The sequence below is a fragment of the Bufo gargarizans genome, chromosome 11 (assembly GCF_014858855.1).
Source record: "Bufo gargarizans isolate SCDJY-AF-19 chromosome 11, ASM1485885v1, whole genome shotgun sequence".
NCBI classification, from domain to species: Eukaryota; Metazoa; Chordata; class Amphibia; order Anura; family Bufonidae; genus Bufo; species Bufo gargarizans.
The window spans coordinates 51692320-51706734 of NC_058090.1; the positions used below are offsets into that span (position 1 = coordinate 51692320).

Sequence of the window (14415 nt, forward strand, 5' to 3'; positions counted from 1 at the left end):
CTGTCTGCGATGCAGGCCACAGGCCTTTTCCAGTCTGTGGCCTGAATTGCCGCTTCCTAGAGCAGGCGGTCAAGATTACATCACTACGACCTGTTGACCCAGCAGTCACGATGATGTCATTACGACCACCTGCTCCGTTCCACTGCCAGATAGGTTTCAGGCCTAGTGGCCGGAGGACTGAGAAGATGAACAGTAGGGACGGAGGACTGAGAAGATGAACAGTAGGGACGGGAGCCAGAGACATGAATCATTTTTACTGCACAGAAGCAGATTACAGGATGGGGAGTCTGCGCAGGAGAAAATAGAAGAGAAGCATGCACAACCATCAGGATGGGGTTTGAGACTGGAACCATTTTGTCTGACATCACTTAGAGGGGCCAGCGCTGCCTAAACAGTGCACGCTGTATACAGGAGCAGCAGCCCCTTCTGACAAGTGGGCAGAAACACTATGGAAGCAATTTACAGAAGATAACAGGGGAGGGGACATGAAACTAGTAAGTAACCTATAATTATTACAAAGTGGCCAACGCCTTTTACCATGGCCTTTCAATGTAGTTCAAAACACTTTACCTCTCAGAAATTAACTACCGTAGTGAATACGTAAATCAAATCATGTTGGCAAACTAAAAATATAGAAACAAGGGATTGTCAGGAGCCCGTGTGAGACAACTCCTTTAATATATTTAGGTTTTAATAGAATTTATTTAGTTATTTTATAAGGGCATCTGTAGCTATGAAACTGGCTGATCTGCCAAATTGTCTGCTTGGCAGCTGAAGGCATCTGCGTTGGTCCCATGTTCATATTTGCCCACACTTCTGCAAATGCAGCAAATAAGCCTCTAGGAGCAAAGGGGGCATTGCCATTACTGCTAGAGGCTCAGCTCTCTCTGCAACTGCCGCACCCTCTGCACTTTGATTGACAGGGCCAAGTGTGATGACCTTTACACTGCCTGGCCCTGTCAATCAAAGTGCAGCAGTCGCAGAGAGAGCAGAGTCTCTAGGTGTAATGGCTACGTCCCCATTGCTCCTAGAGGCTCGTTTGCATATATGAAAACACAGATGTCTTCTGCGGGCAAGCGCACAGGTACAAAACTGCTGACAGATGCCCTTTAAATTAGCAGTTTATATACTCCCCACAATGCTCTTAGCACCTGCTTTGAGCTATGGTGATCACGTCTGTGTCTCAAGTGGTGTTCCTCAACCACCAGCCCTCCACCTGTTGCAGAACTACCTCCTAGCACGTCCTGACAGTCCACAGGAAGAGCAAGTAGACAACCGTGTGGTTAATGGTATCCGATATAACAGGTTGCTCATTAGCAACAACACTACATGACATAGGAAGTGAGCAGAATCCTGTGCTTTGTGTGGTAAAATGGGTATTTTTAACTTCAGCAATTCTATATACGACCGGCAGGGAGTTTTAGTTGGGGATCTTACAGCAGGGGATCTCCAGCTATCACAAATCTGCCAAAAGTCTGGGTTATCTCCAGGATTTTTTACAGTGGATCAGTTATGCTCACATTCCCATGAATGACTAGACACCTGGTACTGCAAATCATCAGACACCAAATCAGCAATGCCTTTTTATGGAAGGATGAACTGAAAGAAAATATTATTTTGTATTTCCTATGAAAAACTGAAATACTGTGTTGTCTTTATACTCAGCACCGCACAAGAAGCTGGGATGCTTTGGAGTTTTTGCTGCAGTACTTGTGGAGTCGTAAAGCTGCTCTGCTCATGTACGGTGGAAAAAGTCTGCTATGGAACTAGCCGGAAAAGTGGCACCAAAATCCACACTTTACCTGTGCATTTTGCTATGGATTTGCCCACGGGGAAGTTAAGAGATAGATGAAGTATAGCGCAGATTTAAAAACCCTATATAGTGATCTAAATTTTATTTAGTAGGACTGTTGTAAATTCATCCCAAGACACTTTGTGCCTGTCCTAAATGTCCATATTTTGGAAGTCACATCCAGATCCCTGTGGTTCTTCTGAATCAAATTTGCTGTGCCATAGATACCTAAATCTGTAGGGTACATGCAAAATGCAAACTGTTAAACACACGTACTAACAGGGGTGGATTTGGAATTTCTAGGGCCCCAAGCAAATTTATGTCTGGGGACCCCCAAACACACTGCTTTGCTCCACCATGTCCTACTCTCAGCTTAGCAGCGTGCAGCCTGTGCACTTTTTCCAGCTGGCAAGGGGTCCCATTCCCCCCAGGGCCCTGTGCAGGCAGCAGCTGCACAGGAGGTATGTCTGCTCTTTAATCTTTTTTTTTTTGCCAAGCACTTGTGGCTGCCAGGGGACCCCCTGATCTCTGGGGCCCCAAGCATTTTATGATGTGGTAAAGTCCACCCAGAGTACAATAGGCCTATTCTGAATCAGGCGTTTTGACATTGTACAATTTGGATGCATTTATTTATTTTTTACATTTTTGCATAGAGTGCAGAAAACTACTTAAAATGGCATGAATGCAACCTAATGGTGGCAGTACTTATTCTGGCTGTCGACATGCAATACAAGCTCTGTATAAATCAAATTATCCAAATTGCAAAAAATACACTCCTTGTGAACAAAGGTATTTGGTACAGTCCCTGAAAAGATCACAGATCTGCAGTAGATTCTAAGGAATTGTACTGGGTGTTAAAATCACCTTCATAAGAACGCATTGCTTTGTGTTTGTGAAATAAGGAACATTCCACACAAAAGGGAATTTCTCTTCTCTGTGTAAGAGATCTGGAAGTTTTCTGGTTTTAATTTTTTTTTTCTGAACAGGATAAGTCTGGTTCACAGTGTGCTGCACTTGTAGGGTGACTACTTGGAATTTCCCAGCCCTGAGCACAGAGTCCATAGAAACAGCCCCGCCTACCAAAAATCCCCATATATGTGTAATCACTATTGAAAAGCCCTGCACACACAGCTAGAGCTCAGATCTCTCCACTGCTCATCCCATCACACTTGGGTTCTATCTGAAGATCACACGGATTATTTCTCTCCTACAAAAGTAGACGAAGACCACCATCTTCTCACTGCTTCTTCTTCGGAACCTCTATTTTAAAAGGAACGTTCCAAGAAGGGAACTTTTTGCTCCAACTTTAAAAAAAAAAAAAAAGGATTTTACTAGTCAAGATGACTATGAGATATATGGATTATTCTGGGAATATGGCGATGGACGGAGATCTCAGGATGCCTGGGAAAGACAAGCTGTTGCAGGCCACTGAAGATAGAAATGACAGCGGACTAGACTCTTTGAGAGAAGAAGACTATAATAATATAGTGAAAGAGATGGAAAATCTATCAATCCCTCCACAACAAAACATCCAGGACTATGAACCCGAGGCATGGAAAACGCAGGCAAACGAGGATGGAGATACGTAAGTGATCCTGAATTGAACTATTTTATGTTAAATGTGCATAGTTTATATATCGTTAATGAGTGCATCGTCTATATAACACCTTTCATGACCATAGCAGAAAAAAGGAGCATTGTTTTTTTAAATAACCATGAAAAACAAACACGAATGCAGAAACGGACATATATTTGTTAACAGCCTGTTATGCAATTGCTGTCCGCCCACAAGAACAGGGGCTGCAAAATTAGACAAAATTACAGGAAATATAGTAGAATAACGCAATGCACCACACGACTTTCTGCAGAATTAAGTAGTAGGCAGGGTTTTATTCTTTTTTTTTCTCTGCATTGCGTTATAAAGATAAGAGTGCAATTTGTAGAGTCGGTTGAAATGCAATTTCTTTCTTTTTTTGTGTCAAAAAGGAAAGGAAAATGTTATTTTGTAACTATATAGTTAGTGGGGGGGGGGGTTTGTGGCGTTGATATATCTTATAGTTAGTGGGGGGGGGGGGGTTTGTGGCGTTGATATATCTTTTCTGGGTTTTCCCTTCCTCCCTTTGTAAGCCCCGAGAGGGGTGGAGGAGGGGAGGAAGGACATGGGGGAGGGTAGGCCAGGCCACACCGTTCTGCGATGTGACTTGCTGGCTGGGAGAGGTGGAGCTCTGCAGCTATTCGGAAAGTCCCTGGCTTGTGGCCAGGAACACAACTGCATACATGAGAAAGCGGAAAACAACAGACCTAGCTAGAGAGACAACACAGAAAAAAACCCAACTTACACAATCCTGGACTTCTTGCAGGGGGAGGGGAAATAACTCAGACTTGACACAATGTAATGACTACATATATTACTATCGGCTAAATGCAGGTGATGAAATTGTGACACATTATTTCCGGTTAGATATATTTAATACAGATTTTTATTTTTTTAACTTTATTTTTAGTTTATAGCTATTTAGTTAGTTATTTTTTCTATCGATATTTACCTTTTTTTAATTTATTTTACAGACTTCTTCATTTGGCAATTATTCATGAGGAAAAACAAGTGGCAGCAGAGGCCATCAAGAGATCTTACAGAGATTCTTTTTACCTGAACCAGCAAAATAACTTTTATCAGGTAAGAGCCAAGGGTTTATTTCTCAATTGGGACATCTTGGGGGATTTTTTATTTAGCAACATTTAAAAAATAAATTAACAGAATTTAGAAAAGTGAAATAAAAATTTGTGGATAATAACTCATTTTTAATATTTCTATCCCTTTTATTTCTAGACACCACTTCATCTGGCTATAATAACCGATCAGCCTGAAATTGCTGCAAAGCTCCTTGAAGCTGGCTGTGATCCTGAAGTTAGAGACTATCGGGGAAATACAGCTCTACACATTGCCTGTGAAAAGGGGTCTCTACGTGGGGTTGGAACTATTGTCCAGAACTGCAAATCCCACCTGCCATCCCTCCTACAGTACACAAACTATAATGGTAAGTATCAATTAAATGTGTCTTCATATTAAAAGACCGAAGTAAATGAAAAAAAGAAAAAAAAAATAAGAAATGCGGTTATGCTCATGGTGTCGTAATTTCCATAGGTCACACATGCCTACACTTGGCATCAAGTAATGGCTTCCTTGCTATTGTGGAGGACTTGATTAAGCTGGGGGCAGATATTAATGCACAGGTGAGTTTCTCTTTTGCAAAAAAAAAAAGCCTTTCCACAGCACTGGCCTAATGGTAAATGCCTGTTAAAATTAACTTTGGGATTGTGAATGGTTTAGTAACGTCAACCTTTTTTATTTTTAGGAACCATGCAATGGCCGCACAGCTCTGCACATGGCTGTGGACAAACAGAATGCCGACCTCATGTTTTTGCTGCTGAAGTATGGAGCAGATGTGAATAGAGTCACCTACCAAGGCTACTCACCATGCCAGCTCACCTGGGGGAGAAGTGACCTCAAAATTCAACAGTACCTGCTAACTGTGACAGAAAAGAGCCTGCAGTACCTGCCAGAAAGTGAAGACGAAGACAGTTCAGAGTCAGAACATTCAGATGATGAGGTAATTATTATTACTTGTATAATTCCTTAGTATCATTGGACTGAGGAGGATACATTAGATATGAAGTTCATAAAAGTCCAGACATTCTATAGAGGCAGAACTGTGGCTGGTATGACTATAGAAAGGGGAGAACCCTAGCTCAAGTTGGTGCCACCCTCTTCTTCCATGGGCTGTATGAACCTCTGCAAGACTCCCATGGCATGTAAGAGTGGAGGAGAACCAACTGAGTGTTATGAGGACCTTCACTTCTTCAATGAATTAGAAAGTAGAAGTTACTGGAGCAAGTGTTAGATCAGGGTTTGAAGACACGAGCCAAGTATGAGGGCCCAAATGGCATTTTTCTGTATGCATGTCATATACTGTATATTATACTTATTTATATTTAACTATTTTATTTCTCCTCTTTTTACAGTACATGTATGATGATGTTTGCATATCTGTGGGCCCAAGGATGAGTTAGGCCAGTGCAGCATTAATGGACAAAACATAATGTAGATGGACAGAATCCTGCCCAATCAGTGCAAGATCTGACAGCACTTGGACCAGTGATTACGCTTACCGAAGCTCAAACTGTGGACGTGCCTCCACCAGAGAGGTTGTGAGCCTGAGGTGCTTGTGCTGATCCGAAGCATTGGATGTTCTGTGCCAGTCAAGAAGTCTAGAAGAGCCCAGAACCAACGCACAGTCTCAAAAGAAGCTGACAGGAAAAGAAGTTGATGAATAGGAGAAATACAAAGGCCTTTCACCAGAATGACTAATTCCTGGAAATGGCAAACATCGTTGGTGAAGAACAGAATATATATTAACATTATAACATGTCGGCATCTCCAGCTAATAAAGCTCCTGGCGAGGCCATATTGCTAAGAAGACATACAGATAAATGTTAGACCTCTTACGTGTCAAAGTGGTCAGGAAAATAAACTACAACATGTATAAACTGTAAAAGATGTACATGATTTATTTTTTTATATGAAAGTGATTTATTTATTAAAAAGAATTTAATACAAAAAATTGTACTTGTGCGCTCAATAAAACATAAACCTACTTATCTTAAAGGGCATCAAGCAGAAATGCTTGCACAATGTTTCAAAAAAGAATAAGAACATGTAGACGGTCGGCACTGCTGGCCATTATTGCTTGGAACATCGACACTTCTTTCGAGTCTCACCCTAATTCCATGGCGGTGCTCAACGGGGAAAAAAAAAATATATATATATATAAAAAAAAATTCATAAAAAAAAAAAGGAGATAAACTGTGGCACTTACCAATATAAAATCTCCCATTTATTTCTTACTTTTGAAAGCAGTTACATGGTAAATAAGACACAGAGCATGTAGTCAGGCAACAGCCGTTTCGCACGTATCACCGTTTCCTCCTGGCCCAAGAGGAAGCTCTGATATACACGAAGAAATAAAAGAGCGATTTTATATTAGTGATTGCCACAGTTTATCTACTTTTTTGATTTGCTTGCATAATGTATATTACCTGTTCAAGGCCATTCACACATCTCCAATTTCGGGACGTTTTCTACAGGAATGTGAGGACTCTGTAAGGCAAGAGTGACAAAATGTGTAGGTTACTATATGAGAACATTCCCAAAGCATAAGGCCTCATGCCCAGTCCGCAAAATACAGATATCTTATATCTTCTGTGTGCACTCCACATTTTTCTCCCTTCCATCACAAGAAACAGCTATTCTCATCTGCAAGACTGATAATAGGACATGTTCTATAATTTGTGGAAAGGACACGCGGATGCACATTGCATTATTTTTTTGCACACCTTTAGAAATGAATGGGTCTGTGAGCAAAAAATGTGGATTGGACACAGATGCAAAATACAGTTGTGTGCATAAGCCCTTAGGCGTATATATACTGTATCTGTACTAAGTACCTGAGCTAGAGCATTGAAGTTCTCATTCAAGTACACGCAAAGGGAAAACATAAGACTGATTCTTTGTGGACTTTTACAATTGGAACCTCCCCACATGGGGTGTATGCGGTGGAACGGTACAGATTTTCCACCCTGGAGTTGCTAGTTGGAAATCCACAGCATTTTATAATGGCAGCAAAGTGGATGAGATCTAAACAAATCATTTTATTCTGAGCATCCATAAAGCCTCTGCCATTTTCACCATTTGCAACGCAATGGTAAAATACACAACAAATCTGCGTGTAAGGCCCCATGCACACAACCGTATGTATTTTGTGGTCCGCAAAAAATGGAACCGCGAAAAATACAGATGACGTCCGTGTGCATTCCATATTTTGTGGAACGGAACAGTCCTATCCTTGTCCATAATGCAGACAATAATAGGACATGTTCTGTTTCTTTGAAGAACAGACTAACGGAAACAGAATGCTTTCGGCATATGGTCTGCCAAAAAAATAAAAATATATGGAACGGACACGGAAAAAACATATGTTTGTGTGCATGAGCCCTAACTCATGGATTTTGATGCAGATTTTTAAACAGATAACTTCTTGCCCTCTACATACTGTACATCAGTGTTTTCTCTCCAGTGACACAAAGCACATACGCTGCATTTTCCAGGTTCATCACAAGGTTGTGAATTTGTGAAGTCATTTAGCTGGTAACAAGAACACAAAACGGTTCCGCATTAAAAAAATGAATCATAACACATCATTTTTTCCTCACTGAGGTCAAAGAGTTGTGAGGCCACAGAAATGCCAGTTTTTAGGTCACTATATTCCAGAGAAATAAAATCTCAAAACTAAAATTAAATGAAACTTGTGTGAATGGGAACTCCTACTTTCAGGGGTGGACTGGCCATGGACCCTACATGGAAATCTCCCACTGGGCGGATGCCCAGGTTGGCTGCCCAAGCCCTCCTCTCTGCCCATAACTGACGCTGTAAGAATCAGTTATTCATGTATCCAGCTAGAGACCACACATTCCCTCCTGAATTCTGTGGCCCCGCATGTAACCTCCTAGGCCCTGTGCTCTAAATCATAATCTGGAAAACTGGAGGAGGACAAAAAATGGCGGCTATTGCTGGACACCACAGAGGGACAGCTTTTGGAGCAGTACATTGTGCTACACTGTGGTATTTGGTTCTGCTGGGACGGTATTTTACTCTATGCCATATGGTATTGCTGACCCTACCTATTTGCGTTGCCCATCTTCTGTCAAAATGGACCACCTACATCACTTATGTTTTTATTCCAGGGCCACGTTATATTCCCAGTCCACCCCTGCATACCTTCGTTCACAAACATCTGGCCACTGAAGTTTTATAAAACTTAGGGCTCAAAACTTAGGTTTCATTTTTCTTTGCGGACCGTATGCAGAACCATTCACTTCAACGGGTCTGCAAAAACAACGGAAGGTACTCTGCATACTCTGTACTGTGCATTCCGTTTTTCCGTTACGCAAAAAAGTAGCGCATGTCCTATTATTGTCCGCAAATCACGGTCCGAGACCCCATTCAAGTCAATGGGTCTGCAAAAAATACGGAACGCACACAGAACACATCCGTATTTCGTGGATTTATACTGTAGAAATGCTATGGCCATCCCATATTGCTCATGTTTTTGGTGATTAATAAGTTACGGTTTCTGATCCGCAAATAAAAAAAGGATCACATACGGAAACCATACGGATATGTTTTGTGGAATAACGGAACGGAAAAGGACTTAAATCAGAGGGAAAAAACCTAAGATACGGAACAGATACGTGAAAAACGGACCGCAAAACAACGGTTGTGTGCATGAGCCCTTAAACTAAGGAAGCCGAATAAAACAAATATACCCCGTATGAACCTCATAAGGGTTTGCTGCGGGTCCAGCTCTTCCCAATTTTTATTTGCAAGGGGAAGTCGTGGTCAGCCATAAATTTCCCGTTTAGCAGATGCAATGTAGTATTACATGGCAGACATTCAGAAATATTACCCTGATTCATAAAGACCAGTGTTTGCTATGTCAGTCTAAGGCTACTTTCACACTCGCGTCTTGGGCGGATCTGTCATGAATCTGCAAAAACTGATCCGTTACAATAATACAACAGTCTGCATCTGTTCAGAACGGTTCCATTTGTATTATCTGTAACATAGCCAAGACGGATCTGACATGAACTCCATTGAAAGTCAATGGGGGACGGATCCGTTTTCTATTGTGCCAGAGAAAACGGATCCGTCCCCATTGACTTACATTGTGTGCCAGGATGGATCCATTTGGCTCAGTTTCGTCAAGCGGACACCAAAACGCTGCAAACTGCGTTTTGGTGTCCGCCCACAGAGCATAATGGAGACTGATCGGAGGCAAACTGATGTATTCTGAGGGAATCCTTTTCCATTCAGAATGCATTAGGGCAAAACTGATCCGTTTTCGGATCTCAGAAACGGAAAGCCAAAACGCCAGTGTGAAAGTAGTCTAAATGGGGCCTACAATCCTGAGGAGCCATGTAATTTATGAGGAGACGCAGGCCTGGTCATGGATTACATGGCTCTTCTGGCAGCCTGTGTGCTGGAATGAAATCTGCAGCATCTCAGAGCTGCCATAAGTTTGTCATTATTTAATCCAGTTTCTGGCCAGACCTCCTTCATAAAATTGGCAAGGGCTAGAAAAGTTAATTTGTGACTTTTCTATACTAAAAACAGGAGTAGGGGAAATAATACATTTCCCCCTTTGTCTCTCTATTCAGACTCATTGACCACAGTACAGGACTCTGTCAATTCACTATATTTTAATATCTGGCTTCTGTAGTAAGTGGCAAAAACCTTAAGACCCTTTCACTTTTTTCAAATTTTATTGTGCTGCAGCATGGGCGAAAAATAAAATCACGTTTTCCCCATTGTTCTGCACTCAATACTCCATAATGACAAAGCGAAAACAGAATGTTAGAAATATGTGCTAATTTGTTGAAAAAGAAGAACTAAAATCTTGCACCGACATAAGTAGTCAGAGCCTTTACTCGGGCCTTAGTTGAAGCCCCTTTGGCAGTGATTACAGCCTCCAGTCTTCTTGGGGATGTTGCCACAAGGCTTGTACACTAGGATTTTGGCCACTGCACATTCTTTCAAGCTCTGTCAGGTTGGATGGGACTGTAATTAGACAGCCATCTTCAGGACTCTCCAGAGATACTCAATTGGGCTCTTGGCTGGGCCACCCACAGAGTCATACCTAAGCCATTCCTGTGTTGTCCTGGCTTTGTGCTTACGGTCATTGTCTTCTTGGAAGGTAAACCCTCGGCCCAGTCTGAGGCTCAGAGCACTCTGGACCAGGTTTTCATTAGAGGGGTCAAACTGGAAAAGATAATGATGACTTATCCTCAGGAGAGGTCATCATTATCACATCAGTGGCTCAGCAGTTTCAGGGAGCTGGTGCACTCATCAGAGCTGTGGTGAGCGATGGAGGCTCCCGCCAGCTTTCCAAGGACAGCGCCGTACATCGTATAGTGGCAGTGCTTGGTATTGCACCTCAGCCTCAACTTGAATAAAGCTGAGCTAGGACTAGGCCAGGTGACTGATGTACAGTGACACTGGCCTAGGAAGAAGCAGCGCCACTCAAAGCCTCTTCTAACAGCTGATTGCCATGGGTCCTGGGTGTTGCACCCCCACAGATCTGATATTGATGACTTATCCTGAGGATAAGTCAGAAATATATTTTCCCAGATAGCCCCTTTAAGATTTCTGTACTTTGCTCCTTTCAGCTTCCCCTCAACTTTGACCAGTCTCCCTGTCCCAACATCCCCACAGCATGATGCTTCCACCACCATGCTTCACTGTAGGGATTGCACTAGGCCAGGCATCCTCAAACTGCAGCCCTCCAGCTGTTGTAAAACTACAACTCCCACAATGCCCTGCTGTAGGCTGATACCTGTAGGCTGTTCGAGCATGCTGGGAGTTGTAGTTTTGCAACAGCTGGAGGGCCGCAGTTTGAGGATGCCTGCACTAGGCAGTACCTGGTTTCCTACAGACATGACTTATAATTGAGGTAAAAAAAAATCAATCTTGGTTTCATCAGAGAATCTTACATGGGCACTGTCCGTATGCACGCCATTTGCGGATGTGGACCCATTAACTTGAATGGTCCACAATCCGCAAGAGACGGTCCGCACCACAAAAAAAAAACAGGACATGTTACATTTTTTTGTGGTCCAAAGGCACAGATTGAAATTCCACAGAAGTGGGGCTTCCGATCCGTGCCACCGCTTCATATCTTGAGGATTGTGGACCCATTCAAGTCAATGATACTGTGTGCACTCCGGACCCGGTTTGCGGTGTGCAATACGGACACGGGCTTGTGTGCATGAGCCCTAACTAGGCAGAAGTTTAAGACAGCTGGGTGAGTAGCTCTTGTGAGCTGTAAAGGTCTCCACATCACTCAAATGCAAAAATAACAACTTGACAAACGAGAATTTTTTTTTAACTTTAGGGTAGTTTTTTTTTTACTGCTTTGGACTATGTCTACATGGGACTGAAACACAGAATCATCAGGCAGCGAATCTGCAGTGTTTTACAGTACCAGAAAAATGGATGCGATTTCAAGAAATCTCATCCTAAGGCCTCATGCACATGACCGCTGTGCGTTTTGAAGTCCGCAAAACACGGATGGCGTCCGTGTGCGTTCCGCAATTTGTGGAACGGCGCGGACAGCCATAAATATAACTGCCTATTCTTGTCCGGAAAACGAACAAGAATAGGACAGATTATATTTTTTGGGCGGACCACAGAACGGAGCAACGGATGCGGAAAGCACACGGAGTGCTGTTCGCATCTTTTGCGGCCCCGTTGAAGTGAATGGGTCCGCATCCAAGTCGCAAATACTGCGACTCGGATGTGGACCAAAACAACGGTCGTGTGCATGAGTCCTTAAGCTACATGCGCACGAACGTTGTTTGTTTCCATGTTCGTTCCGTTTTTTTTTTTTGCGGATAAGATGCGGACCCATTAATTTCAATAGGTCAGCAAAAAATGCGGACAGCACACCGTGTGCTGTCCGCATCAGTATGTCCGTTCTGTAGCCCCGCAAAAAAACAAAAGAAAAATACAGCACGTCCTATTCTTGTCCGTTTTAGGACCGCAAAACACATTTGGTCGTGTGCATGTAGCCATACCCTGTGAAAAAAAAAAATCCCCATGTAAATTTACTTTTTGCAATGTGTAGGGTTAAGGCCTCATGCACACAAACGTTGTTTTGGTCCGCATCCGAGCTGCAGTTTTTGCGGCTCGGATGCGGACCCATTCACTTCAATGGGGTCGCAAAAGATACGAACAGCACTCCGTGTGCTGTCCACATCCGTTGCTCCGTTCCGTGGTCCGCAAAAAAAATATAACCTGTCCTATTCTTGTCCGTTTTGTGGACAAGAATAGGCAGTTATATCAATGGCTGTCCGTGCCTTTCCTCAAATTGCGGAACGCACGCGTACGCCATCCGTGTTTTGCGGATCCGCAATTTGTGGACTGCAAAACACACAATGATCGTGTGCACGAGGCCTAAATCTGCAGCAAAATCCGCAAATAACTCAAGCAGATTTCGCTAAGGAATTTTCCGCCACAAATATTACCCCATGCGAAATCAGCAGCGTAAACCAGTAGAAGCAAAGTAAATGCTATGTCATTTTCAGTGCATATGTTGAAATACGGGAAAAATCTGCAGGTACCACATGCAGATTTTCCAGTAGATTTAACGCATGTGCAGGTACCCTCAATGGGGGTCATTTACGATGGACGCTATGCCATTTTTTGGAGTTAAAAATCACAAGACCCCACTTTGCTACTTTTTAAACACCCGTGCAACAAAATATAGTCCCTTTTTAGCGCTGTGATCCCACTTGGGAGTAACATTGACCCCCAACACAGTTACTATCTTTTACGCCTGGAAACAGATGTAAAAGCGGAGTGAAAACTACGCCAGCCAGGGCTGGAGTTGTTTTTAGTCCAGGCGCACAGAGCCCCCAGGTGTGCCTAATTTAAATGAGGCGCAAGAGGGAAACAAAGACCGGTGTACAACGCCTGCCTTTGTAAATGACCCCCAATGTCCTGTTACAGCAGAATTTCCCAGCTCTCCAGGTTCCTGTGTTATGTATAGGCTGGGGAATTTCCCATCCATAGAAAACTTCATGTACGATATGGATGCAGTCCTTGGGCGTGTCTACCTGCGTCCCAGCGCTCACACATTCCCAAGCTTCCAGCATGAATCACTGTGACAGTGCGAAACCAGCTCCATAAGCGGCCGCTTAGCACAAGACAAATATGTGACCTTATTGTGGACACGTGAACGCACTGAAAAAAATTTCCCTAATAAGAGCTGCACCTGGATCGGCAGTGTGACAGTCGCGTGTGTCAGAGTTCTACATAGTGACTAAGGCGAAAAATATGGAATGGGGCACAATGTTTATGTACCAGGGCAGGGTCTGACTGGCCCACCGGAGAATCCCCCTAATAAAACAGGACCTTCAGAGGGGTATTCCAGTAGGTAAAAGTTAGCCCCTATCCACAGGATATTAGATTGGTGGGGGGGTTCTGCCACTGGGCTATCTCTGAAACTCCCACACAAATTAATGGCGCGGCCGCAGACATGTGGCTAGGGGATAACTTTTACCTACTGGAATACCCATTTAAAGGTCCTATATACACAGAGGGTGGGCCCAAAGGACTTCAGTCCGACTGTCCCAGGGGACCAACAGACTATGCAGAGACTCAGCGATGCAAGGACATAATAAGGGATAAGACTAGTGGCACAGACAGAGCCACTTATCAGGGTACGGTCACACGTGGCAGAAACGCTGCAGAATTTCTGCATCAGAATTGTAGGCCACACTGTATTGTATTAGGGTAGTACGGCCAAACTGCGAATTTCTAAAGCGGAAACAAAATCCACACCAAATTAGTCCGATTTGACTGCAGATTTCTGTGTGTACCAGCAAACTGGTATTCCACCATGAAAAGTGACCAGTAGCCTGGTTTAGAAATGTACAGCATGCTAATTTAGGGTCCGCATCTTTTGCGGCCCCATTGAAGTGAATGGGTCCGCATCCGAGCTGCAAAA

General features: G+C 43.2%; 1 protein-coding gene across 1 annotated transcript; it reads left to right on the forward strand.

Annotated features, from left to right (window-relative positions):
* Nucleotides 1–2903: 2903 nt before the first annotated feature.
* NFKBIA (NFKB inhibitor alpha) lies at nt 2904–6414 on the forward strand. The gene is made up of 6 exons (XM_044271835.1): nt 2904–3377; nt 4361–4469; nt 4623–4830; nt 4938–5026; nt 5149–5403; nt 5816–6414. Exons 1-6 carry the CDS (start codon nt 3133–3135, stop codon nt 5861–5863), a joined length of 954 nt encoding a protein of 317 aa, XP_044127770.1. The 5' UTR covers nt 2904–3132; the 3' UTR covers nt 5864–6414.
* Nucleotides 6415–14415: the final 8001 nt, after the last annotated feature.

Excerpts from the sequence above, each read along its gene's own strand:
- NFKBIA (XM_044271835.1), top strand. The coding sequence starts at position 3,133 with ATGACTATGAGATATATGGATTATTCTGGGAATATGGCGATGGACGGA. Across the intron at positions 4,831-4,937 it reads ACAGTACACAAACTATAATG|GTCACACATGCCTACACTTG; the intron begins GTAAGTATCAAT and ends TAATTTCCATAG. Across the intron at positions 5,404-5,815 it reads CAGAACATTCAGATGATGAG|TACATGTATGATGATGTTTG; the intron begins GTAATTATTATT and ends CTCTTTTTACAG.